The 23382-nt window shown below is 36.3% G+C and overlaps 1 protein-coding gene across 8 annotated transcripts in view; it reads right to left on the bottom strand.

Moving 5' to 3' along the window:
- Nfat5 (nuclear factor of activated T cells 5) overlaps window positions 1-23382 on the bottom strand; it is a 77331-nt gene that overhangs the window by 9657 nt on the left and 44292 nt on the right. For 2 of the 8 annotated variants that reach the window (XM_034522226.2, XM_034522228.2), the window contains 8 exons: window positions 21888-22446; window positions 16431-16623; window positions 13566-13756; window positions 10123-10295; window positions 7587-7721; window positions 7416-7468; window positions 5044-5176; window positions 2420-2500 (listed from right to left, as the gene is read on the bottom strand). In XM_034522226.2, the coding sequence (XP_034378117.1) occupies window positions 2420-2500; window positions 5044-5176; window positions 7416-7468; window positions 7587-7721; window positions 10123-10295; window positions 13566-13756; window positions 16431-16623; window positions 21888-22446 (1518 nt within the window). Of the gene's footprint in view, window positions 1-2419; window positions 2501-5043; window positions 5177-7415; window positions 7469-7586; window positions 7722-10122; window positions 10296-13565; window positions 13757-16430; window positions 16624-19857; window positions 19986-21887; window positions 22447-22897; window positions 22960-23382 lie in introns of those variants that run through there. The other 6 variants (XM_076915838.1, XM_076915839.1, XM_076915840.1 and 3 more) reach the window with 6 other exon arrangements.

Raw genomic sequence — 23382 nt, 5'->3', positions numbered from 1 at the left:
CTCAAATCCAAAGATAACCTTGAACTTCTGATACTCCTGCCTTTATTTTTCAAACCCCGGGATTACAGGTGCACAACAGCACACCTGATGTATGCAATGGTGGAGAGCCAACCCAAGGCCTCATGCTGTTTGTCAGCAAGCACTTTGCTTACTATAAGCCACATCCTCAGTTCAGAGCTCTCTCATTCCTGTTTTCTGAGTGCAGGATTAAAGCTGTGTGCTGTCACCATCACCAAGCTCAAAACTTCCTCTTAATGTGAAGATTTTCCTAGTCTCTTTATTACTGATTTCTTTTTTCACCCCCTCCCTTTCTGAGACACGGTCTATGAATTCACTATTAGATCAGCGTGCCCTCAACCTCACGGAGAGCCTCCTGTCTCTACCTTTATTGTCCATTTTTTACTTGATTCCACTATAAATTGGAAGACATCATTTCCTCCAGTTTCAATAAAATATAACTAGCAACAACAACAAAAAAATCTGTAGTTTTCTGTTCTGTAATTTCTATTTGGTTCTTTTATGGTTCCTAATATAACAAATGATTTAAAAACTTTCAAAGCCACATTGGATTTGTGTTAGGAGATGGAGTTCCACTTAAACTAATTTAAGCATGTTTAACATGCTAATCTTGTTTACGTGCACAGGTTCTGGCTTACCTAAGTACACTGTAGTTTTAGTGACAACTCAGTTCTATTTTGGGTTATCTGGTCTGGCTACTCCTAACTCTACCTGATCAGTGTTTGATGCTGCCTAACTAGTGGAAAGTACTTCCCTGGGCTACTGGTGTCTTTGGAGAAGTAAGGAAAGCATTTCTTCTGTATGTTTCTTTGGTATCACAGTGCCAGCAAGGCTTTCTAATCTATCACTGCTGGTGTTATTAGGGTAGAGAATCATCTACATGGGCTGCCTCTGCTACCTCTGGGTATGTGTCACAAACCGGGGTACTCATATCTAGTTGGCTTTCTGACACTAGGCTGGTATTTTTGTGTTTTTCTTTTAGAAGGGGTCTCTATAGAGTCCTCCCTGGCTGTCTTACTATGTAGACCAGGCAACTCACAAAGATCCACCTGCCTCTGCCTCACAAGTGCTGGCACTCCACACCCAGCTCTAGTTAGCTTAGACTGGCTTTTGTCAGTAAGTAGAGAGCTGTAAGATTCCCAGCTCAGATGTTCTACTTAGGTGGAGTGCTAGAAGCTGCTGGGCTGGGGAAGAGTAAGGAAATACTGAGCTTGCATGCACCATCAGTACAGAGAAGGCGGACTTGCTGGTGTGTGGTATGGCACAGGGATGATGCATTGAGATCCACTGTTGCCATTTCTGGAGGCAGACTGACTCATGAATTATAAAATTCTGCCATTATATAATCTATATCTTCATAGATAAAGGCATAAAGGCATCATTCAGCACATACTATAATTGTGGACCATAATCTGTCTTACCACATTGTAACAAACTTAAGTCTGTTTATAACCATTGCTTCTTTTGTACCTGGGTTTTTTGAGACAGTCTTAGTATAAAGGCTAGATGGGTCTTGAGCTCATGAAATTCCTGTCTCAGATACTAGAGCACTGACACTGTAGGCATGTACTATCACTCCTGGTTTTCACTGTTTTGTTGTTTTGTTTTATTAAATTGGTAGAGAAGTAAATAAGCATGTCAGACTTAGGAATGGTTAGATCCCAAAGTAACTCTTCAAACACCCGCAGTTCATATCTCAGTCTCTTCAGTGTCAGTATCAAGTACAAACCTTTAAAGAAGGAAGCATCATAATCTCTGCTTTATTCTTTTTGGCATGACTTATTCTCATTACTTTTATGGGATTTGGGCTTTATTTTTTTTTCTATTTATGTAATTGTATTGTGTGTATGTGTGGGTACCAAAATGCCATGGTATGTGTGAAGGTCAACAACTGTGGGAGCTGGTTCCCTTCTTCCATAATCCCCAGGTGTGTTTTGAGGATTAAACCCAGGTCATCAGGACTGGTGGCAAGTACCTTATCCACTGAGCCATCTTGAAGGCCCAAAAGGGTTAAACTGAAGAAACTGAAGAAATCAAACTCCTATACTCAAACATATTAGTTGGCATTTTGAGTTGTAGCCCTTGGTGATCTTGAACTCATGATCCCTTGAACTCATGTAATCCTAAGTATGCACCATCATGTCTGGTCTATTATGGGTTTTTGTTTAGTTTTTTTTTTTTTTTTTTTTTTTTTTTTTTAACTATACCTATATGCTAAATAAAGGAAAATATCAAGTTGAAAAATAAGTCTGCATCAGTAAAGTTAAACAAGTATTTATTTTATAATTTGGAAAACACCTTGCTAAGTAACATATTAGATCAGAGAAAACAAAACACTAAGGTTTTGCTAGTAAATACATAGAAGGGCAAAATTATTTTTTGAGAAGAATCAACTTGGTACCTTTCATGGCTTCTTCAAAAGAGCAAGGTCTTGCTGGACTAGATATCTCCTTTTTCACATTTACATTCAAAGCACCAGCTGCTGATATTAAAAATAAAAGTAAAATATTTTGTCCAATTTATTCATCCTAGTAAAATACATATTCTAATACTCTTTAATTGGAATAATTTCTCAGCATGTCATTGATTTGTTTACTAGAACCCTAGGTTAATTTTTTATAACCAGCAGACTACTTTCTAAAATATACTCACTTCCAAGTAGATAAAATATATAATCACTTACCAAAATAGAAAACTTTAAGAAACCTTTTAACACATGAATCAAGACTGACACCAAATATCAGACATTTAACACTTAAGGCTACATTAGAGCACTAGTAAGAAAAAAGGCTATCATTTACCTATAAAAGTTTATTAAAAAGTACAATCTGGAAAACATTTGTCAATATTTAAAGTAAATTAAAACACATGATGAACATACTAGGTCTCATATTATGACTATTCTTTCAGTAAAACTTTGAAAAAGAATCTTTGCTAGCACTAACAGAGAACTGCAAGGCTGCTATACCTAGTCATGTTGCTTAAATCTTCCATAACAGTTTCTGACTTAAGGAGCTGAAGAACAGAGATCATTTCTAATAATGTTAAACTGCAAATGAGTAGATTCTGCTTCAAATGATCATTATTTTTACTACTGTCATTTTTTAAATTTCATGGATACCCCTCCTTGTTTTTTGTCTTTGTTTTGAGATAAGGTTTCCTAAACCTGGTAGTTCTCAACCCATGGGTAGGGACCTTCACAGGGTCATATGTAAGATATTCTGTTTATCAGATATTTACATTATGATTCACAACAGTAGCGAAAATTACACTTAAGAAGTAGCAACAAAATAATTTTATAGTTGGAGGTCACCACCACATAAGGAACTGTATTAAAGGGTTGCAGCATTAGGAAAGTTGAGAACTACTGTGACCTAGCCCAACTAGAAGGTCATAGATTTAGTCAGCCTGGCCGGATAGTAAACTTCAGTCTCCATCTCCCCAGTGCAGTGATTACTACTGTACTTGTGTGAACCACAATGTAGGTGTTGGGAATTGAACCTGGGTTCTCTGCAAGAGCAACAAGTGCTCTTAACCTCTGTGCTGGCTAGTCTTATGTCAACTTGACACACAAACTAGAGTTATCTGAAAGGAAAAAAACCTCAATTGAGAAGATCCAGATGTAAGGCATTTTCCTAATTAGTGATTGATGGGAGAGGGCCCAGACCATTATGAGTAGTCCCATCCCTGGGCAGGTGATCCTGGGTTCTATAAGAAAGCAGGCTGAGCAAGCCAGGGGAAGCAAGCCAGTAAGTAGCACTCTTCCATGGGCTCCTGCCTCCAGGTTCCTGCCCTGTTTGAGTTTCTGTCCTGACTTCCTTTGCTGATCAACAGCAATATGGAAGTGTAAGCCAAATAAACCCTTTCCTCTCCAACTTGCATTTTGGTCGTAAAATTACATTTACTTATTGTTTATGTGCGTGCATACATATGTGGGGGTCAAATTGGTTCTCCTCTACCACACAGGTCTCAGGGGCTGAACTCAGGCTCCTAGGTCTTTACCATACTGAGCAATCTTGCTGAACCTAGCCTGCTACTTTTATCAAAAACACATTCTAATTTTTACTTGTCAAGGCTGGTTTGTTTTGTTATGAAGTAAAGTATTCCTATGTGGCCCAGGATGTCCTCAAACTGGCAATCTTAATGCATCAGGCTCCTGACTGCTGAGGTGACCAACTGGAATCACCCAGTCTGGCTTTCAGTGTTTTAAGCATTAAAAAAAATTACTAATGTGGGGATGAGCATGCCATGGTCCTCAACTTACTTATTTTGCATTCATAAACATATCCAAAATGAGATTTGAGCTGGTTTACATTTAATTCATTATTTCTCATAACAATAGCAGACAGTTATTTCCTTTTTTATTTTTGGGGTTTTTTTTGTTTTTTTTTTGTTTTTTGTTTTTTTGTTTTTTTTTTTTTTGATTTTTCGAGACAGGGTTTCTCTGTGTAGTTCTGGCTGTCCTAGAACTCACTCTGTAGACCAGGCTGGCCTCGAACTCAGAAATCCGCCTGCCTCTGCCTCCCAAGTGCTGGGATTAAAGGCGTGCGCCACCACTGCCCGGCTGACAGTTATTTCTAATTGAATAAAAAGAAAAAATTCAGAGCTGGAGAGATGACTTCCTGCTCTCACAGGGGACTCAAATTCAGTTCCCAGCATCTACATGGCCACTCCCAACCTATTGTCTATAACTCTAGTTTCAGGGGACCCAACACCCAGGCCAGGAAACTCTAATGATCTACTTGTCTCTGCCTCCCCAGAACTGGGGTCACAAGAGTCTTGGGCTTTTTATGTAGATTCTGGGAATTAACTCAAGCCCTTATCCTTACAAGGCAAGCACTTTCCAGTCTGAGCTATCTCTCCTCAGCTCTGCCCTCATTTTTTTTTTTTGGGTGCAGTAATATTTGGTAGTATTTGTCTTTTTATAAAATATTACTCATCTCAAAATTAGTCTAGACTTAAAACTTCCTCAATGAAATAGAATTTAATTATTCATTTAGTTCAGAACTGTTCATTTTGACATACCTGGATCTGGAGTGTAAGTAAATGGCTGGACATCATGAGATCTCCCAGCATTAGTCACAACATATATTCCCACTGATACAGGCAAAGTTATATGTTGGTCATGATATGGAGGAACTTTCACAATAAGATGATTCTAATTAAGGAAAAGTATAAGAATCAGAAAGAAAGTCAATGTTTAAGCAAAAAAAAACCTTAAGTACATTTCCTGTTATCTGAACAATTTAGAAGTTTGATTAGAAAAAACTACATTAGATTACATTAGATTTTGGAGTCAGGTCTTGCTATGGAGCTCAGACCTGCCTCAATCATACAACCACATGCTGAGATTAGGTGTGGGTCACTACAGCAAACACAAAAGGATGCTTTAAAGCTCAGGTTGATAAGCACATGTCATTCATATTAGTATGTTGTTCACGGTAAAGCCCTACTGTTTACAACAGTCTACAAAGTCCCTGCTTAGGCAACTTCATCTCATTCCTCCTCTCCCCAGGGTCCTTTTAATTACTAACCTCAGCTTTATCTCAGACTTGTTCTCTCCAACTATAGTATTTTCATCTTCTCAGATGGCAAGTTCCTTACCCATACCCAGGTCTCATACACAAATGCCACCTTCTCAGAGGCCTTCTTTTCCGTTCCCTGTGCATTCTTTATAGCAGCATTCTCCTCAGCCGACACATCATTTTCACAACAGTACTTTTAACCACATGAAATTACTGATTGCCTTTTGTCTTTCTTGAACAACAAAATAGAAGCTCCACAAAGATCTAGGGTGTTCTGTACTCATATGTCACTTGTGAACTCGTACCACCCTGGCCTGAAAGTCTTACTCCTGCTTCAACCTCTACATCCTGGGTTTCACAGGTGTGTGCACCACCATGCCCAATTCCAAAGTCTTGTTTATTTCAACACATTTTTCCTCTCTCTAATATTCATTGCTGTGTTCCATTTACTACAAGCTCTAGGTCAGATCTCCAGGATACCAGTTCTAATTCTATTTTAAGAAAATATTTCCCCAAAAGGCACAGAACCAATGACCTATTACACTATGATTTAGTTTGCTTATAAACTCATTTGCAAACAAAAAGTCCAAGTCTGGGCTGAGATGGCTCACTAGGTAAAAATGCTTGCTGAAAAGCACAATGACTTAGTTTGATCCCAGAACCTATACAAAGGTAGAAGGAGAACTGACTCCACAGAGTTGTCCTGTGACTACCACTGCACACACACACCACACACACCTACACTCTTACAATAAACAGACAAAACCAAACCGTCTAAGGACCTCTAGCATTACACTTGTCAAACAAACCTGATGACTTGAATTTGATACCTGGATCACATGGTAAAGAATACAGCCAAGTCTATAAATCTCTCTTGACTTATACACTACATGTCATATGTGCCTATACATACACATGATATATAAAACACTAATAGTAAATTAAAAATTTTTTTACTATTTATCATTATCTTATTTTAAATATATTATTTATATTATATAAGCATATCATAAATTTAATTGTTCAATTATTATTTCATTATTGGACTAAAGATGGATATAACTCAGTTGGCAGGGTGCTTGCTTAGCATGCATGAAGCCCTGAGTTTAATCCTCAGTACTGTAGAAACCAGGTTAATACATGTTTGTGATCCCAGCACTTGGGAAGCAGAGGCAAAACCTCACGGTCATGCTTGGCTATAGAGCGAGTTCACAACCAGACTAGACTACATGAGACCTTACATCAAAAGAAAAAAAAAAGGACATGGGGGTAGGTAACACCCTATTCCTCAGAAGAAAAATAGACAAATGGATAGAAGGGAAGGAGGGAGAAAAGAAACAAGTGGGAGGGAGAGATAAGAAAGGGCAATAAAGGGGAGAGAGTACTAAAATAAATTGAATTAATCTAACCAATGTGTCAGAACCCAAAACATGTACAAAGGGAGACCTGTCTAAATAGAAACAACAGCAAACTAAAGCACGTTCACAGCACACAAAAGTATCCTATGGAGTAATAGGGCTTTAATCGGCAGTGAAAATCGGTACTTAAGAAGTCAATTAGAATTAGGGGTTGTTGAAGTGCTCCCTGAAAGAACAGACTTGAGAGCAGAACTCCCTTCTCCCTCAGGGAGAATGGAGTAAGCTGGCAGCCTTCTGTGGGCATCTTCACAAGCCTGGTGTTGGGGTCTGACTGACAATAGTGCTCTAGAGGCCATGACTGCTGGTCATGCAGAGTGGGGTTACCCAATTATTTGAAGGAAAAAATAAATGTCAGTAACTGGAAGGAACCTCAAATAATTGAGCTAAGTTATCTGAACAAAAATGAATTAATTGCTGAGTAAAAAACAAAGATATTAAAAAGTTTAAATTATACCTGATGGAATAATTCCATGTCAATTTCAGCTTCTGATTTCCAAGAGTTTTCATCTGATAGAAATAAAAACAGTGACATAAATTTTTTTAACTTTTTCATTTTGTAGTTATAACTGTATTTTTATAACAAATGAAACATGGAACACTCTTTATCACTTATATGTCTACTTACCAGAAACATTTTCCTGGAAAATAACTTTTGTTCCTTTCAGAAAGTTCTTCCCAATTAAGAACACTTCTTCCTCTCCTTTCACTGAACAGCTATGCAAGCTTTTCTTTAAGATCTCAGGAACTCCTGCTGGCTGAGCTGTGGATATACATATGTAAGTTTTTCTTCCAAAAAAGAGCCACCAACCCTTAATTCTTATCTGAAAACAACTTGTAATCATGAATCCACTTTTATGAGTTGTTTTTGTAGATCATTAATTTTTGGGTTTTTTTTTATTATTATTATATTTTATTTATTTTAGACCACCTGTCTCTCTGTGTAAGTGTGCATGTACACAAACCACAGTGGGTGGGTGATCAGAGAACCTATGAGAATCAGTTCTTCACTTCCATTATCCAGAGTATAAAACTCAAGTTGTCAGGTTTAATTCCCAGCACCCACACAACAGTTCACAAACTCCTGTTCCAGGGAATCTGATGCTTTCTTCTGGCCTCTGGCTACCAGGCATGGTATGGTACACACACACACACACACACACACACACACACACACACACACTCTCTCTCTCTCTCTCTCTCTCTCTCTCTCTCTCTCTCTCTCTCTCTCTCTCAGGTAGAACACCCAAGCACACTAAATTAGATAAAAATCTATTTTAAAAAATTAGTGTGTTAGGCCTGGTGCGATGGCTCTGATGACCTGATTAGAGTTCCAGAATTCCCATTCATCACTACAATCTTCTAACTTCAGGTGTACACAGTGGCATACATACAACCAAACACAGACACACATGTACACATAAACACAGACACAAACACACACGTAAAATTTGGGTGTTTGCTAAGGTAAAGAATGACTGTAATAATTTGACAAAACTAATACAATTAAAAAAGAAAAGGTTTTAAATGACCAAGGAAGACTAGCAAGGTCATAGTATCTATAATAAGATAACAGGACATTCAACTGAATGGAACATCATCTTTTTTCTGTTTTGAAATCAAATATAAGGTATATTTAAAAAAACTACAAAAGTAAAAGGCACATAACACTATCATTGAACTTAAAGGCACACTTTCACTTGTTTTCTTTCTATACTAAGGTTAGGGGTAGGAGTTTGGTTTCTCATTCACAAGCATTGTGCTGTACAACCACAACTTAAAACAAGAAATATGACATGCCTTTCTTTACACAGTTTTTCCTCATTTTACTTCAGTATTCCAATAGCTCATGGGAGAGATGCTTGGAAACCCTAAAGCTTGGCAACTGACTTCTGGAATCCTATTTAAATGACTTATTTGAGGGGGATCCTGCTTGGAAACCAATCCAGGCCACTTTAAGTATCACAATCTCCAGGTCAAATTACATAAAATATTTAAAAATGACATTAAGGTTTATTTATTCAGTGTATGTACATCACACCTGTGGGAGTCAGTCCTCTCCGCCATGTGGGTTTCAAGGATCCAGCTTAGATCACCAGGTTTGGCAAAAAGTGCTTTTACTTGTTGAGCCATCTTGAAGCCCTCAAATTGCTTAAATTTTTTTAAAATTTAATTTTATATGTTTTGCCTGAATGTGTATCTGTGCACCATACATATGAAGTGCCCATGGAGATGGAACAGGGCATCAGATTCCCTAGGACTGAAATTACAGATACTTGTAAGCTGCCCTTTGGGTGCAAGGAATCAAATTTAGGTCCTCTAGAAGATTAACCAGTGCTCTTGTTTGTTTGTTTGTTTGTTTGTTTGTTTTTCGAGGCAGGGTTTCTCTGTGTAGCCCTGGCTGTCCTGGAACTCACTCTGTAGACCAGGCTAGCCTCAAACTCAGAAATCCGCCTGCCTCTGCCTCTCAAGTGCTGGGATTAAAGACGTATGCCACCACTGCCCGGCTTCAACCAGTGCTCTTAAACTATAAGCCATCTCTCTAGCCCTTAAATTACTTTTAAAATCAGTATATGACAAGAGGAAACTATAAATAGCAAAGTATCTTTCTAATGTTTTTTGATATCTTTATCTTCTGAGATGGATTTCCAGTAGCCCAGGCTGTCCTTAACCTCACTATATAGCTAAGGTAAGGATGACTTGCACTCCTGATCCTTTTGCCCCTACCTCACACAACTATTTCTTTTTTTCTTTTTTTTTTTTTTGTCAGTTTTCTGAGACAGATCTTGTTTTTCAGTGTAGGCTGGCCTACACTCATGGCAGTCTTCTTGTTTCTATTCCTAGTCACTAGGATTATAGTTTGTGCCACCATACCCAGCTGACTACAACTTTGCTTTGGTCAAAGAGATAGATTTGCTGTGTTCTCCTGCCTAGACTTTAACTCCTGGGTTCACATTATCTTCATGCCTTAGCTTTCCAAGTGGCTAGGAGCATAAGTACTTGCCACTTGTGTTCTCTTGGCTACAGCTTTAAAAATGTTTCAAGTTCAACATGACCATATAAGCTGAAGTATAAAACATTAAAATTTAAAGATATCTGAAAAACTGACATGATAAACTTAAGAACTCTTCATATATGTAGCATCTTCATATTTTCTTACTTACTGCATAAAATGGGGGAAGAAGGTGTCTGCAATGTCAGAGTAGAGCCATCTTTCCTTGTGATATTAACTCGAAAAACCAATCTGGCACGAGTGCTCTTTTTCTTAGAACCAGCAATTCCAATTCTGGCTTCAACATCTGCATTCCTCAGCTTCAATATTCCCACACAGTCCACCCTAAAACAGAAAATATACTGTTGTTGTATAATGTTTTCCGCCCCTGAAACATGGTTTCTTTGTATGGCCCTGTCCTAGACCTTCTTCTGCACACCAGGCTGGCTTCAAACACAGGAAGATCCACCTGCCTGTGCTTCCTGAGTGCTCGTATTATTCAAAGCCCCTAATCTTGTTGACTTTCTGTTTAGAATGGAAAAATCAGTAAACAAAATTATTTTTAAAATATGAACATAAATAATGGCCTATGATATGAATATAAGAATAAGACTTATTCTGTGCTTTTAAAAAAATATTTATTTTTGCCAGGCATGGTGTTGCACGCCTTTAATCCCAACACTCAGGAGGCAGAGGGATGAGGATCTGAATTTTGAGGCTAGACTGGTCAACATGATGAGTTCCAGGACACCTAGGCTATATATCGAGACTCTGTCTTTGAAAAAAAAAAAGTACATACTATATGCATTTATCATATATTAATTAACTAATTAATTGATTAACTTTATGTATATATTTGCTTACATGTGTGCCTGTGCACCATATGTGTGTCTAGTGTCCCTGGAGCTAGAGAAGGGCATCAGCTCTCTTGGAACTAGAGCTAAAGCCAACTATAAGCTGCCATGTAGGTGCTGGGACCTAAACCCTTGTCTTCTAGAAGAGTCATATATGTTTCTAACTGAGAAACTATCACTCTAGCCCCAATTCTGTAGCTTTTTTTTTTTTTAAAAGTCTTTCTTTTTGCAACTAATTAAAACAGATATTAAAACAGAATGAGGGGGTGGAGAGATGGTTCAGCAGTTAAAAGCAGGCTGCTCTTCCAGAGGACCCTGGTTCAGTTTCTAGCACCTATGTGAAAGCTCACAACTGTCTATAACTCCAGTTCCAGAGGATATGATGCCCTCTTCTAGCCTTTGTGGGTACCAGACATGCAAGTGGCACACAGACATACAGGCAAAACTTCCATACATATAAAGCAATTTTTATTTAAAAAAAAACCAGAATGGGTTATGCTTTATTTATTTTTTTTAATTTGCAACTAGTTCCTGCAATAGAATGTTATATAGGTATTTAAAAAATAGTAATAGTTAATAAAATTGTAAAACATTCCAAAATTAACTAAAAAGCAGATTATAAAATAATTAATATCTCAACTTTGTCAAAAAACAAAACCAAACAAAAACCTGGAAAGATAATTAAAATAGTAGTTTGCTGGTTATGACTGTGCACACCACCTTTAATTCCAACACTCTTTCTACATTGCCCTGGCTGTCCTAGAACTACTGTGTAGACCTCTGGACCACCCTCTGCCCCCTGAATCCTGGGATTTAAGGTGTGCACCACCACACCTGGCTCTTGGCAAATTTTAAAATAGATTTATTTTCCTTATGCGTATGTGTGTATTCCTATGTGAGTTTCTGTGCATTATGTGTATACAATTGCCCACAGAGACAAGAGGAAGATATTGGATCTCCTGAAACTAGAATGACCAACCTACATAGCTGCTAGGAACCCAACCAAGCAGTAAGTACTCGTAACCTCTGAGCCATCTCTCTTAGTGCCCCCCAATTTTTTTTTATTATACTTTTTTATGGTAATAATGAAAATATTGGGTTTCTCTGTATAGCCCTGGCTGTCCTAGAACTTACTTTGTAGACCAGACTGACCTCAAATTTATAGAGATGCACCTGCCCCTGCCATCTGAGTGCTGGGATTAAAGGTTTGCACCACCACTGCAGGCTGATTTTTGAGGGCCTTATTAAAATGTTTTAAATAGAACAATCTGTTCTTTTAGAAGGCTCCTACAGGACTATAGAGATGGCTCAGCCATTTACGGCTAGGATCACTCCAAAAAGACAAAAGGGCTTCTTCCAGAATGGTGACAGACTGAGTTGCATTCATATTTTGCTTTCCTAAAGAATTCCCAAGGCAGGGAAATAAAGGCCAAAGAACATGCTGGCTTTTTTGGAAGATAAGATCAAGACTTAACTGAAAAATTTAATATTAATACTAAAAATAAAAATTACATAGTCAGGGGTCTGGGGATATAGCTTAGTTGGCATAGTACTTGTCTAGTATGAGTAAGGCTCTAGGTTGGACTCCAGTGCCACATGACCTATGTGTGGTGGTGCATGTCTACAGCCCAAGCACTGAGGTGGAGGCAAGAGAACTAGAAGTTCAAGGTCATACTTGACTATGTAGCAAGTTTCAGACCCTGTTTCTAAAAGAAAACAGAAAAATATATATATATACTCTTCAAATTTTGGCCTGAGGCTAGAGAAATGGCTCAGAGGGTAAAGGCACCTGTCATCAAGCCTGATGACCTTGTTTTGATACTAGGACCAAATGGTAGATAGAAGAAGAGTACTGAGTCACAAAAGGTTGTCTTCTGAGCCCCATACATACTTTGCTGTGCATGCCCCCAACAATGGATGAATGAATGATGTTTTAAAAATTCTACAAATAGTAACTATTATACTGTTTGTTTGTTTGTTTTGAAACAGGCTCTCAAAAAAAGACAGACAGATAGATAGCCAGGGTCTCTCTGTGTAGACCATGATGGCCTTGAACTTACAGAGATCTTTCTGCCTCTACCTTCTGAGTGTTGGAATTAAAGGTGGTGTCATAACCAGCAAACTACTATTTTAATTATCTTTCCAGGTTTTTGTTTGGTTTTGTTTCTGACAAAGTTGAGATATTGTTTTATAATCTGCTTTTTAGTTAATTTAGGAATGTTTTACAATTTCATTAACTGTTATTATTATTTTTTTTAATACCTATATAACATTCTATTGCAGGAGCTAGTTGCAAATTTAAAACAAAACAAATAAACCCCAAAACAATAAAACCTCAATAAACAAACAATAAATGTAAATAAATAAAATATAAAAAGTAAATAAATAAAATATAAAATATAAAAAGGCACAGTGGCCCACATCTTTAATCCTACCATTCAGGTGACAGATCTCTGTGAATCTGAGAGGCCAGCCTGGTCTACACAAAAGGCTAATCAGAGTAACTTATAAAACCTTGTCTCAAAAAAAAAAAAAAAGGGAAGTGGGGGAGCTGGAGTAATAGTTCAGTGGTTAAAAGCACTGGCTGTTCTTCTAAAGGTCCTGAGTTCAATTCCCAGCAACAACATGGTGGCTCACAAACATCTATAGTGAGATCTGGTGTCCTCTTTTGGCCTGCAGGCATGTATGCAGGCAGAATGCTATATACATAAATTAATCTTAAACAAAAAGAAAGGGGGGAGGAGATTTATTAAATACTTACGCCAGTGTCATGTTGTTGCTAGGATCAAGACCAACTTCTATAACAGTGGTACCTTCAATGTCCACTTCTTTGCAGGGAGTTGTATTTCGCCCAGTTACTCTACAGGCCTGATAGAATCCGTGTGGTTTTACTCGACCAGAATCATTGCCCACAAATACCTGCAACACCACTGGTTCATTATGACCTTCCAGCTGGAAACAGATAACATGTACCATAAATACTAGTTAGCATTTCAAATAAACTCATTATGAACTAAACATTCAAAATCAAATCCTGTATTTAAAACTGGATGAAGAACTAATTTAAACATAAAAGAAAAGAGGTAAAATTTTCCTTTTCCTTCCTTCCTTTTTTTGTGCATTGAAGACTGAACCTAGGTGCTCACAAATGCTAGGCTAATACTCTACCCAAGCCACACACCCAGTCCAAATACTTTCTTATAAAGAAAACTGGAGTCAGGTGTGGTGGCATGCACCTTTAATTACAGGAGAGGCAGGTGGATCTTTGTGAGTTCCAGGACTATATAGAGTCCTGTCTCAAACAAGTAAACAAAAAAACCCATACAAAAATGAAAAAGAAGGAGAGGGGGGTTGGGGAGCACTGGAGACACGGCTCAATTAAAGGCTAGGCTCACAACAAAAATTAAAGAAAAACTGGGTCTTTAAAGAAAACTACTGTATTAGTTCTACAATAACTACATTTTAATTAATTTAGATGTACTAACACTAAACTGTTACATAACCTATTTGTATAAGATGGGAATAGATACACAACTGCCCAGAGAGTATATAGATTATTCAGGATCTGCTACCACCAGTGGATTGTGCTAATGGCAACATCTTCATCATCAATGAGAATATATATGATAGATTTGACTACTTAAGCAGTTTGAGAGAAAAGTATGCAGCCATATAAGTGATAGGAAGATGGAGTTCAAAGACTGGATCATTAAGTCCTGGGCTAGCACACCATCAGAAGTGCTTGCTTAAAGTAAGATATGTGATCATTATAGACCTCTAACAAACTCTCATAAATAAATGATAGTTCATATTCAGAATAATATTTATAATAGAAAATGTTTTTAATTTTGGTTCTTATTATATCTTACAGTAAACACACTAAAGCTGTTGATAAATGATGTAAGAAAAAAATTACAAAAAAAGTCACATCTTTTCTATCCCATTATATTAGCATATTTGTGTAAAGATGATCATAATCAGGCAAATAATTAAAGAAATAAGGAAGTGTATATCCACTGTGATCTCCTTCTACAAATGGATTATGTAATAGCTTAGCAGAGAACATGTAAAGTTTTAATGAAAATGTAGTTACTACAGAACTAGATGGCAGTACCTAGACTGGTCTCAGCACTTAAAACAAGTGTCTGTTGAGTGAATGAACAAATGTACTATTGAAGGCAGTCATTTCATCCCCTATCATAGTCAGGCAATTAATCAATAATATATGTAAATGTGTAAGTACTCAGACCAAGCACAACATAAAGGCAGGTAATCAGATTAAAAATACTGAATAAACTACGAAAATATCCAGCTAAATATACACAAAAAAAAAAAAAAAAAAAAAAACTTGAATTTCTCTCTTGTCTGTTACTTGTCTTGAGATTGTTACTGGACTTGAGGATTGGTTGCAAATGGATTAGTGTGTTAAGACAGGAACAAATGCTCAGAGACACATTTCAATCATGATTTCATTTAAGTATGAAATGAATGGCAGTTCATGTTTGTTTGTTTCTATTTTTAAACAATAATATTCTTTATAATAAAAGTACCAAGTAATAAAATTTTACTTTAGGTCAGAGTTCTGAAAAGGTAATTCTGATAATTTTAAGAATCTTATTTTCCAAGCTGAGCAATAGTGACACACACCTTTAATCCCAGTGCTTGGGAGACAGAGGTAGGTGACTCTCTAAGTTCGAGACCTGCCTAGTCTACAAGTAAGTTCCAGGACAGCCAGGGCAACACCAAGAAACCCTGTCTCAAAAAAAATCAAGAGAAAAAAAACCTTATTTCCATGTGCTATTTCCATTGAGACAAGTGCTCACCATGTAATTCTGGCTGGCCTGGAACTCTCTGTGCTCTCTGTGAAGACTATGATTGGCTTCTAACTTATATTAGAGCTTTCTGTCTCTGCCTCCTAAATGCTGGCATTAAAGGCATGTGCCACCATGCCTGGTGAAGTTCTTAGTAATTTCTACTATGTTTTTGCATTTACTTTAAAATTTCTTCTTAAATAAAACACTTTGGATGAATATACTATCACTATTAAACAAAGAAGGAAGATAATTAATGACCTGCAGATATTTTTTTTCTTTTCAGAACATATTCTCATATCTCAAACTGAAATTTACCCAGGCATGTTGGCTCACATCAGGAGCACTCAGGAGGCAGGAGGCTTGCCATGAACTCAAGGCTGATGTGGACTACGTATTGAGTTCCTGGTTAGCCTGAATTACAGTGAAACACATCTCAGAAAAACAAAATCAACCAACTAAATAAACAATTCAAATGTCACCTAAGTATTACTTGGCTTATGGCCCAATTAGACATTTGTTTTCTATTATACAAAGCTAATAATTCTATTCTTCTATTTCAGGAAGCTTTTCCTGAGCTTAAAATAATTAGTAAAATTGAAGGATAAGTATTATTTTTACATGTATTTGATGGTTATGCATGGGGAACCTGTATGTGGGGCATGTGTGTGCCATGGTGTGGTTGTGTGGAGGTCAGGACAACCACATAGAGACAGTTCTCTTCTCCCACCATTGACCAGGTTCTGGGGATAAACTTTCACCTACAAAGTCACCTCATGGGCCAGTCTTCATACATTACTAAATAAAATGAGTACCTTCACTGTCGGAAAGCCTTGCTGTGTTCTATCTTTTACGGAGCCCCGGCTGCCCTCTGTTAGGTACCGGGCTCGGTGTTGGGTTTCAGGCTGTACCACTATCTTCAGCTCCTTCCCCTCACTTTTAACCGGATACTGTCCACACAACATAGGACTCTTCTTTACTCCAGTTCCCTTTTGGTTGTCCAATGTTCTGAGAATCCAAAGCACAACATGAAGGAAATATCAAAAACAGTCTTCTATAAAAGTTATCTTAGATAAAGGAAGAAACAGAAAGGCAACAACACTGAAAACAACTGCTTAGCCTACGGATAAAAAAGAACACAGCCTAAAGGAGAAAGAAACATCCTTTATAACCAAAGTATCTTTAAAATATTTTTGAACCAAGTGTTAACTACATGCCATAAAAAAAAAAAAAAAAAAGCTGAACAGGAAAGAGAAAATACAGTTGGGTGGCAGGAGAAAGACAGTGAGATAAGTATTGTTTCTTCACTACAATTCAGTTAAAATAAAATGTAAAAATTACACACATCGGTCACATAAAACTAAAAGACTAATTATGATTACTTTTTAATCAGACTTGCAAAACAAAAGAAAAAAAAGGAATTATCAAAAACTACCAAACCAGCACAAAAAAGAATAAGCTAAAACTACCTAAAAGATTCAACAATGAAGGTACATGTGGTATATTCTTTTGGACTGTTTTCTCAGTAAATCAAAACGAGAAATTTATAATAAATCAGTGATTCAATTTTTATTGGGAAATGAGGTTTGGTAAATGAGTGTGATTTTTTTTTAATATTACTTTTATGTGTGACTGGTTAAATGACTAAAGTAAAGATCTTATAACCTGAGCTCTATAGTACTAGTCATTCTACTTGGTTTTGTTTTTTAATTGTGGAAGTTTTGCTTTGCTGTTTCTTGGAGACAGGGTCTCATATACCTTAGGCTGTCTTCAACCTGCTGTATAGCTGACAATGGCCTTAAGGTGCAGGTTCTCCAGTTGCCACACCTATTTGAGCAAGTGCCTGTCTAAAACTGTGTTAATTTAAGCATTTCTTTGTTTATAATACAAAATCCAAAATAGTGTTTAGGACTTCTATAAAATAGCTAATGTAATGCAAATACCTTATGAAAATAAGCAGAATAACCCCCACCCCCAGTAACATGAAATAGATTTAAAATTATCCATGTATGTTTTTGAAAAGTCAGGACCTATCATGCGTATTTTACGCACAGCAAGGTAACCAGATTCCCAGAGGAATATTATGATTTTAAAAACAGAAGAACAGCTTTAAACTTGGCCTTAAATTTTACCAATCCAGTTGTGACCAAGCTGTTGCCTCAATGATAAGAACAAAGGGAAGGCAGGCTGTCACTTAGCTGAAATGACTCCCTAGGAAAGGAGTGTGGAGGAAAGGACAACACTGATAACTGACGCAGGAATCCTGGGGACTGACAGGGCAAGTTTGTATGAAATATTTGCTGATGAAGGCAAACAGGAAGAAGAAGCAGACAAGGAGAGCAGAGAAGAAAAGGAGTTTTTGTAATGGTAAGAAGGGCAGGACCAGACCTTACTTGGACAAGAAATGCCATTCACATAAGTCTGACACAGTTAAGTCAGAGATAACCTGTATGTGTAAGTCATTTTAGAGGTGCTAGAGGACTAAATCTATGAACAAAAGTATCAGGCTAAAGTGGAATAATGGGAAAATAACATTTTTCTCTTTAACAGTAAATTTAAATATTTAGGATGAAGAATGTACAATTTCTTACACATAAAATTCTATAATAATCTGTTTTGTATTCATCTTATTACCAAAGTAAAAAAAGGTGCATTTAAACTATGTAAAAATATCTCCCACATGTATATACATAGGAACTTAAAAGATATTATAGTGTAATGACAATAGCAATTTACGTGAGTGACTAGATTATGGGTTATTTACTTTCTTATATTTTTCCAAATACTTATAATTCATATGTACTGATCATAATAAAAATGAAAAATTTGATATTGAAGCACTAAGAAAACTTGAATGACATGACAACTTATTTCATCAGGTGAGCCTTTTATAACTATTTATACTAATCAAGCTAATATTTTGAGAGTAAATCAAAATGATTCTTGTAAAACAAGTATCTTATTTGGAATGTTTGTTGAGTGAGTTGATATATATATATAAAATATATGCTAATGCATAATATATACTAATATATAATATATATGTGCACACACACACACACACGAAAGACTACAAGGAATTAAATAATTCCTAAAATACTGAAAATGTTCCTGCTGGGACATTTTTTTGGGCGGGGGGTAGCAGTGGTGGATTCTTACCACATAGCCCAAACTAGTCTTGAACTCACTACAGGCCAGGCTGATCTCCCTCTCACAAACCCATAGCCTCAGCTTCCCAAGTGCTGGGCTTACATGAGTTTACCACCTACCATGCCTGGCTCTGAAACTATATTCTAAAAATCTCTTTATTCTCTAAGTTTAAATGTAGACGTGGTGAAATGTATATTTATATCTACAGACATGTAAAACAATGAAATCATCAACTAATTCTTAGAAAAGTAGTAATTCAATTTATAAATTGTTAAGGTAAAACAGCTTCAGAAAAAGTAAGGAAATAGTTCATTACATGGGGATTAGTTGATTTATTTTTGCAGGGCTGGGTATCAAAGCCAGGGCTTCCTCATGTTAGAAAGAGACTTCATTACTGGAGTTTTACATCTAAATGACAACTACCACAGACAATGTATTGTGGCATATTCCACTTAGAAGTCTTAGAATGACATTCACGTTCTTTTGTGCTAGATATTCCTCCAGGTTTTCTGTCAAAAAAGTAATTTTAACTACAGAAAGGCCTAAAATGACTTCCATATTCATATGATATCATATCTAAATGTCTAGAACTTTAAAAGAAATAGGGCTGCTGATTCCCAGGGCATTAGTGAAGAATTTAAGATTGATATGGTCAGCAATACTGACATACAAAGAGGCTTTAAAAAAGATGTTTCCTTAATAAGCCCTAACTTTTTAGTTGTAAAAATAATTATCTTTCTGTTCATCAGTTATCAAAACTTCAGGCATCACAAAGATAAATGAACTGCTATATGCACCACATCACAAGTTCATTTAATAAATATTTAGCATTATATAACCTTCAAATTGTGTCACATCATATTGAAGACTATAACTTATCTCTCAATACATTTCAAAATTTCATGTTTCTAACATCTCTCTCATTGTTAAAAAAAAAAAAAGGCAATTAGCTAGAACTGAAGGTTGTTTAAGAATGTTGGCTGTCCATATAATTTACATTTGGTTTCATCTTTTCCTCAATATATCTTATAAATTCAAAATTTAAACTTCTTTATCATTTCCATATACTATTGTTAAATAATTTTTCATTACCTAAGAAGATGGGCATTTCTTCTGCTGCTTGATGGAGTTTCTGCTTCATGAATTATTTCATGAAAGTTTTTTCTTGACCAATGTCATTATACTTTCCCTGGTAACCTCAAACCATTTCTAAGATATATCTATCATACAAAAGCAGAAGCAGAAAAAATGTAGGTCAAGAAATCTCTTTAATCAGTAACAGTAAATCACTGTTTGACTATCCCCAAGTCAAAACTTTACTGTTCTTAACTGGAAACTTTAATAACGATTTCAGTACAAATAGAAAAATATCTTCCACTGTAACTTTCCACTATATATAGACCCTTTCCACTGCAGCCCAAATAAGCCCGCATATATTTACTGCCATGCACACACCTTTCCAATCTGTACTATCAGTTATACTTCTTTATGTGACTTGGAGTGTACAGCACATTTCAGAGTCTTAATCTTCATCTTATCTTTGAATACATATTCCTTTCTAGAGTTCCAGAGTGTTAAGCTGTGACATACTAGGAAAGGCTGGCTGTATCTTGTTTTCTTTTGGAAACTGCCTAATCTAGACTTTTTGAAACTGTAAAGCATTTAAATTATTTAATTATAGCATTCTAAAGGAGTTTTAATGAAAGTATAAAGAAAAAGAGTAGACTAATTTTTTTCAAGTTCATTTTCAGGTTAGACTATAAGGACATGAGTTTCATTATAGGATTTTATACATTTGAATATAGACTTGCTAATTTTAAAATGTGCACAGAAAATATTTAAGGACACATTTAATCTTTATTATTATAAACAGAATACAGAATTGGACATTTTAATGTAACAAATCAAAGATGTCATCACAAAGTGTACCAATCTACACTTTCAGACCATTTCTTTTGTGACAGGAGGAAAGTGCAAATGATCCTGTATTACCTAGAGAGTCACACTTAGTACCTCCTCAGAAACGAATTCTCAAAATCTAGTGGGTTAAATTTTACTGAATATATTGTAGAAAATTTTGCTTTCAGAAGTCTAGCAACTAAATACTACAATTAAAATACTAAAGGAATCCTAAGCTGGGCAGTGATGGTGCACACCTTTAATCCCAGCACTCGGGAGGCAGAGGTAAGTGATCTCTGAGTTAGAGAGGTCAGCCTGGTCTACAAAGCAAGTTCCAGGACAGCCAGGGCTATAGAGAGAAACTCTTGTCTCAAAAATACCAAAAACCAAAAACCAAAACAACAACAACAAAAAGACCCCCCTCAAAAAAAACCCCAAAAAAACCCCAAAGCCCCACAAAACCCCAAAAAAACTAAAGGAATCCTAAAGTATATCATATTAATCTATTTATAGCATGGAATAGTGCACTATTGGCACAGATGAAAAGAAAGCTCAAATGTGTATCACAATCCTGTTTCATTATCCTTCAAATAAGAAACAGAATCATAGGGGGAAAAAAAGAGTAATAATTTTTTTTTAAGTTCTAAACTGGCATACTGTATCAAAGGGAAAAAAAGCTTCAAGCACATGAACCTAAATGAGAATTGAGTCATCTCTTTTGTTTTCTCATTTTCATCAAGTAAAGATGAAAAGCAAAAATAAAATGTAAAATTTTCTGAAAAATCTAAGGGAAGAAACATGAAACAAACTGCTAGAAGAGCAAATCGGCCTCTGGAGAACATTTAAGGTATTTTAGCTAGCATCATTATACTGTTCCTTATTTCTGCAGGTAAAAATATTTTTTAAATTTTTTTAAAATATAAGTTCATTTGAAGTTTAAGTTATTTCAAAACAGATTATCTTTTCTACTATACCTAACTATACACATAATAAAATTCCTTTGCATAATCTACTGCTATTTTTATATTATTTTTCTAGTAAAATTTGATTATTTTAAGTTAAAATTCTCATGTCCTTCAAGGATAAAATTAGCATTTTTTTTTTTTTTTTTTTTTTTTTTGCTTTATATGCAAACTTAAGCTGAGAATTAAGAAAATTTGGGAATGATTTACTTTTTTGTTTTGCATTATGGTGATAGAACTTTAAAAAATGTGGATACCAACCCATTTCCAGCTTTTGAGTTGCCTTTGTTGTCCGTGGTAAGCTGAGAAAGCACATAGTGAGGTGCTTTGGCACTGTCGGCATCAAATATATCCATATTAGATTCTTCACAATCTCGTCGTTTGACCCCCGGCCTCTGCTTTGGATTTCGTTTTCGTGATTTACGAGGTACCTCAGTGTTATCATTGTAGGAACTGGTGCTCATGTTACTGAAGTTGGAGGGGGAATCCTCCATCCACATACTGCAGCTCTGCTCAGATTCCAATCCACACCCCTCATCCTGGCAGGACATCCGACTGTTATCCAGCAAGTCCTCAGGTGGTGGTGAGATGTACAAAACTGTGTGCCTCTTCGGGGTTGATGGACGCTGCTGAACTGTGTTACCGGTTAACTGCTTTTCACTTACCCCTCTGTTACTTACCCCCACGGCTGAGGAGCAGCTCTCCACTTGCATAGCCTTGCTGTCGGTGACTGAGGTAGAATAAATGGTAGGGCTGGAAGAGGTGGTAAAGGAGCTGCAAGCACCGCCCATGGAGGAAGAGGAGGGAGCTGAAGAAGCATCTGCAGTGTATAATCCAAGAGTAAATACACTATACATGTTCTCACCTGGCTGGCTAGCAGTCCCAATGAAAATACGATTTGTGAACTGATTGTTTTCCCCAAAATGAATAATTGGAATTTGGTTTAAGTTTTAGAATATAAATGCTTTAAGCAATACAAAGCCTAGAAATATAATTTTTGAAAAATGCCCAAATAGCGTTATTTTACTTTTGTTATAATTGATAGATTTTTAAAAAAATCTAATTTAGTGTTTTAAGCTGTAAAGCAAGAATAAAGCTTTTATTGCCTCAGCTGAATGTTCTGTTGAATTTTAATCATTTAAAGTAATACAGAAAACCCCAATATGAAACATATGTTTGTGGTCCACATTCAATGCCAATTAAATAATTCATTATAGAATTTGAAAAGTGGGACTGTGCTTAGCCACAAAATATTAAAATAAGTTTCTAACCTATGAAGCAGAGAACTACAGGTCATTTTTAATGCAGACACTCCCTGCTTCAGAGGCAAATCCTGGAATAAAAATATGAGAAAATAAATGAGAAAAGAGCTGCTGATTATTCCAGATACCAATTATAAAATGAAAAATAGAGAAAAAATATAGATAATCAACTGAACTGGAGGCAAAATGGAACTGGTACCATCGCTAGAACTGATTGTAAAATCAGAGTGAAGGTGAGAAAGGCTTGGTGTGGGTCAGGCTTGCTTACAGGTTGGCCACTGAAAATCTCAAAGTTGGAAATAGCAGATCAAATCCACAAGTAACCAAAAATCCATCCTTTATGAATGAATGAAAAGCAAAACCAGGGTGGCTACTAGATGAACTTTTCCTATAAAGTTCTCATGTGCTCAAAAATTGGCTATCCCCGACCATTACTGCTTGTTTTAAAAGGCCTGCTTAGTTTCCTAGTATGGTAGTGAATAGTAAATCTTACT

Source organism: Arvicanthis niloticus, chromosome 18 (assembly GCF_011762505.2).
Source record: "Arvicanthis niloticus isolate mArvNil1 chromosome 18, mArvNil1.pat.X, whole genome shotgun sequence".
In the NCBI taxonomy this organism is placed as follows: Eukaryota; Metazoa; Chordata; class Mammalia; order Rodentia; family Muridae; genus Arvicanthis; species Arvicanthis niloticus.
The sequence above is the reverse complement of the archived record's forward strand: the minus strand, read 5'-3'. Positions and strand labels throughout refer to the sequence as shown.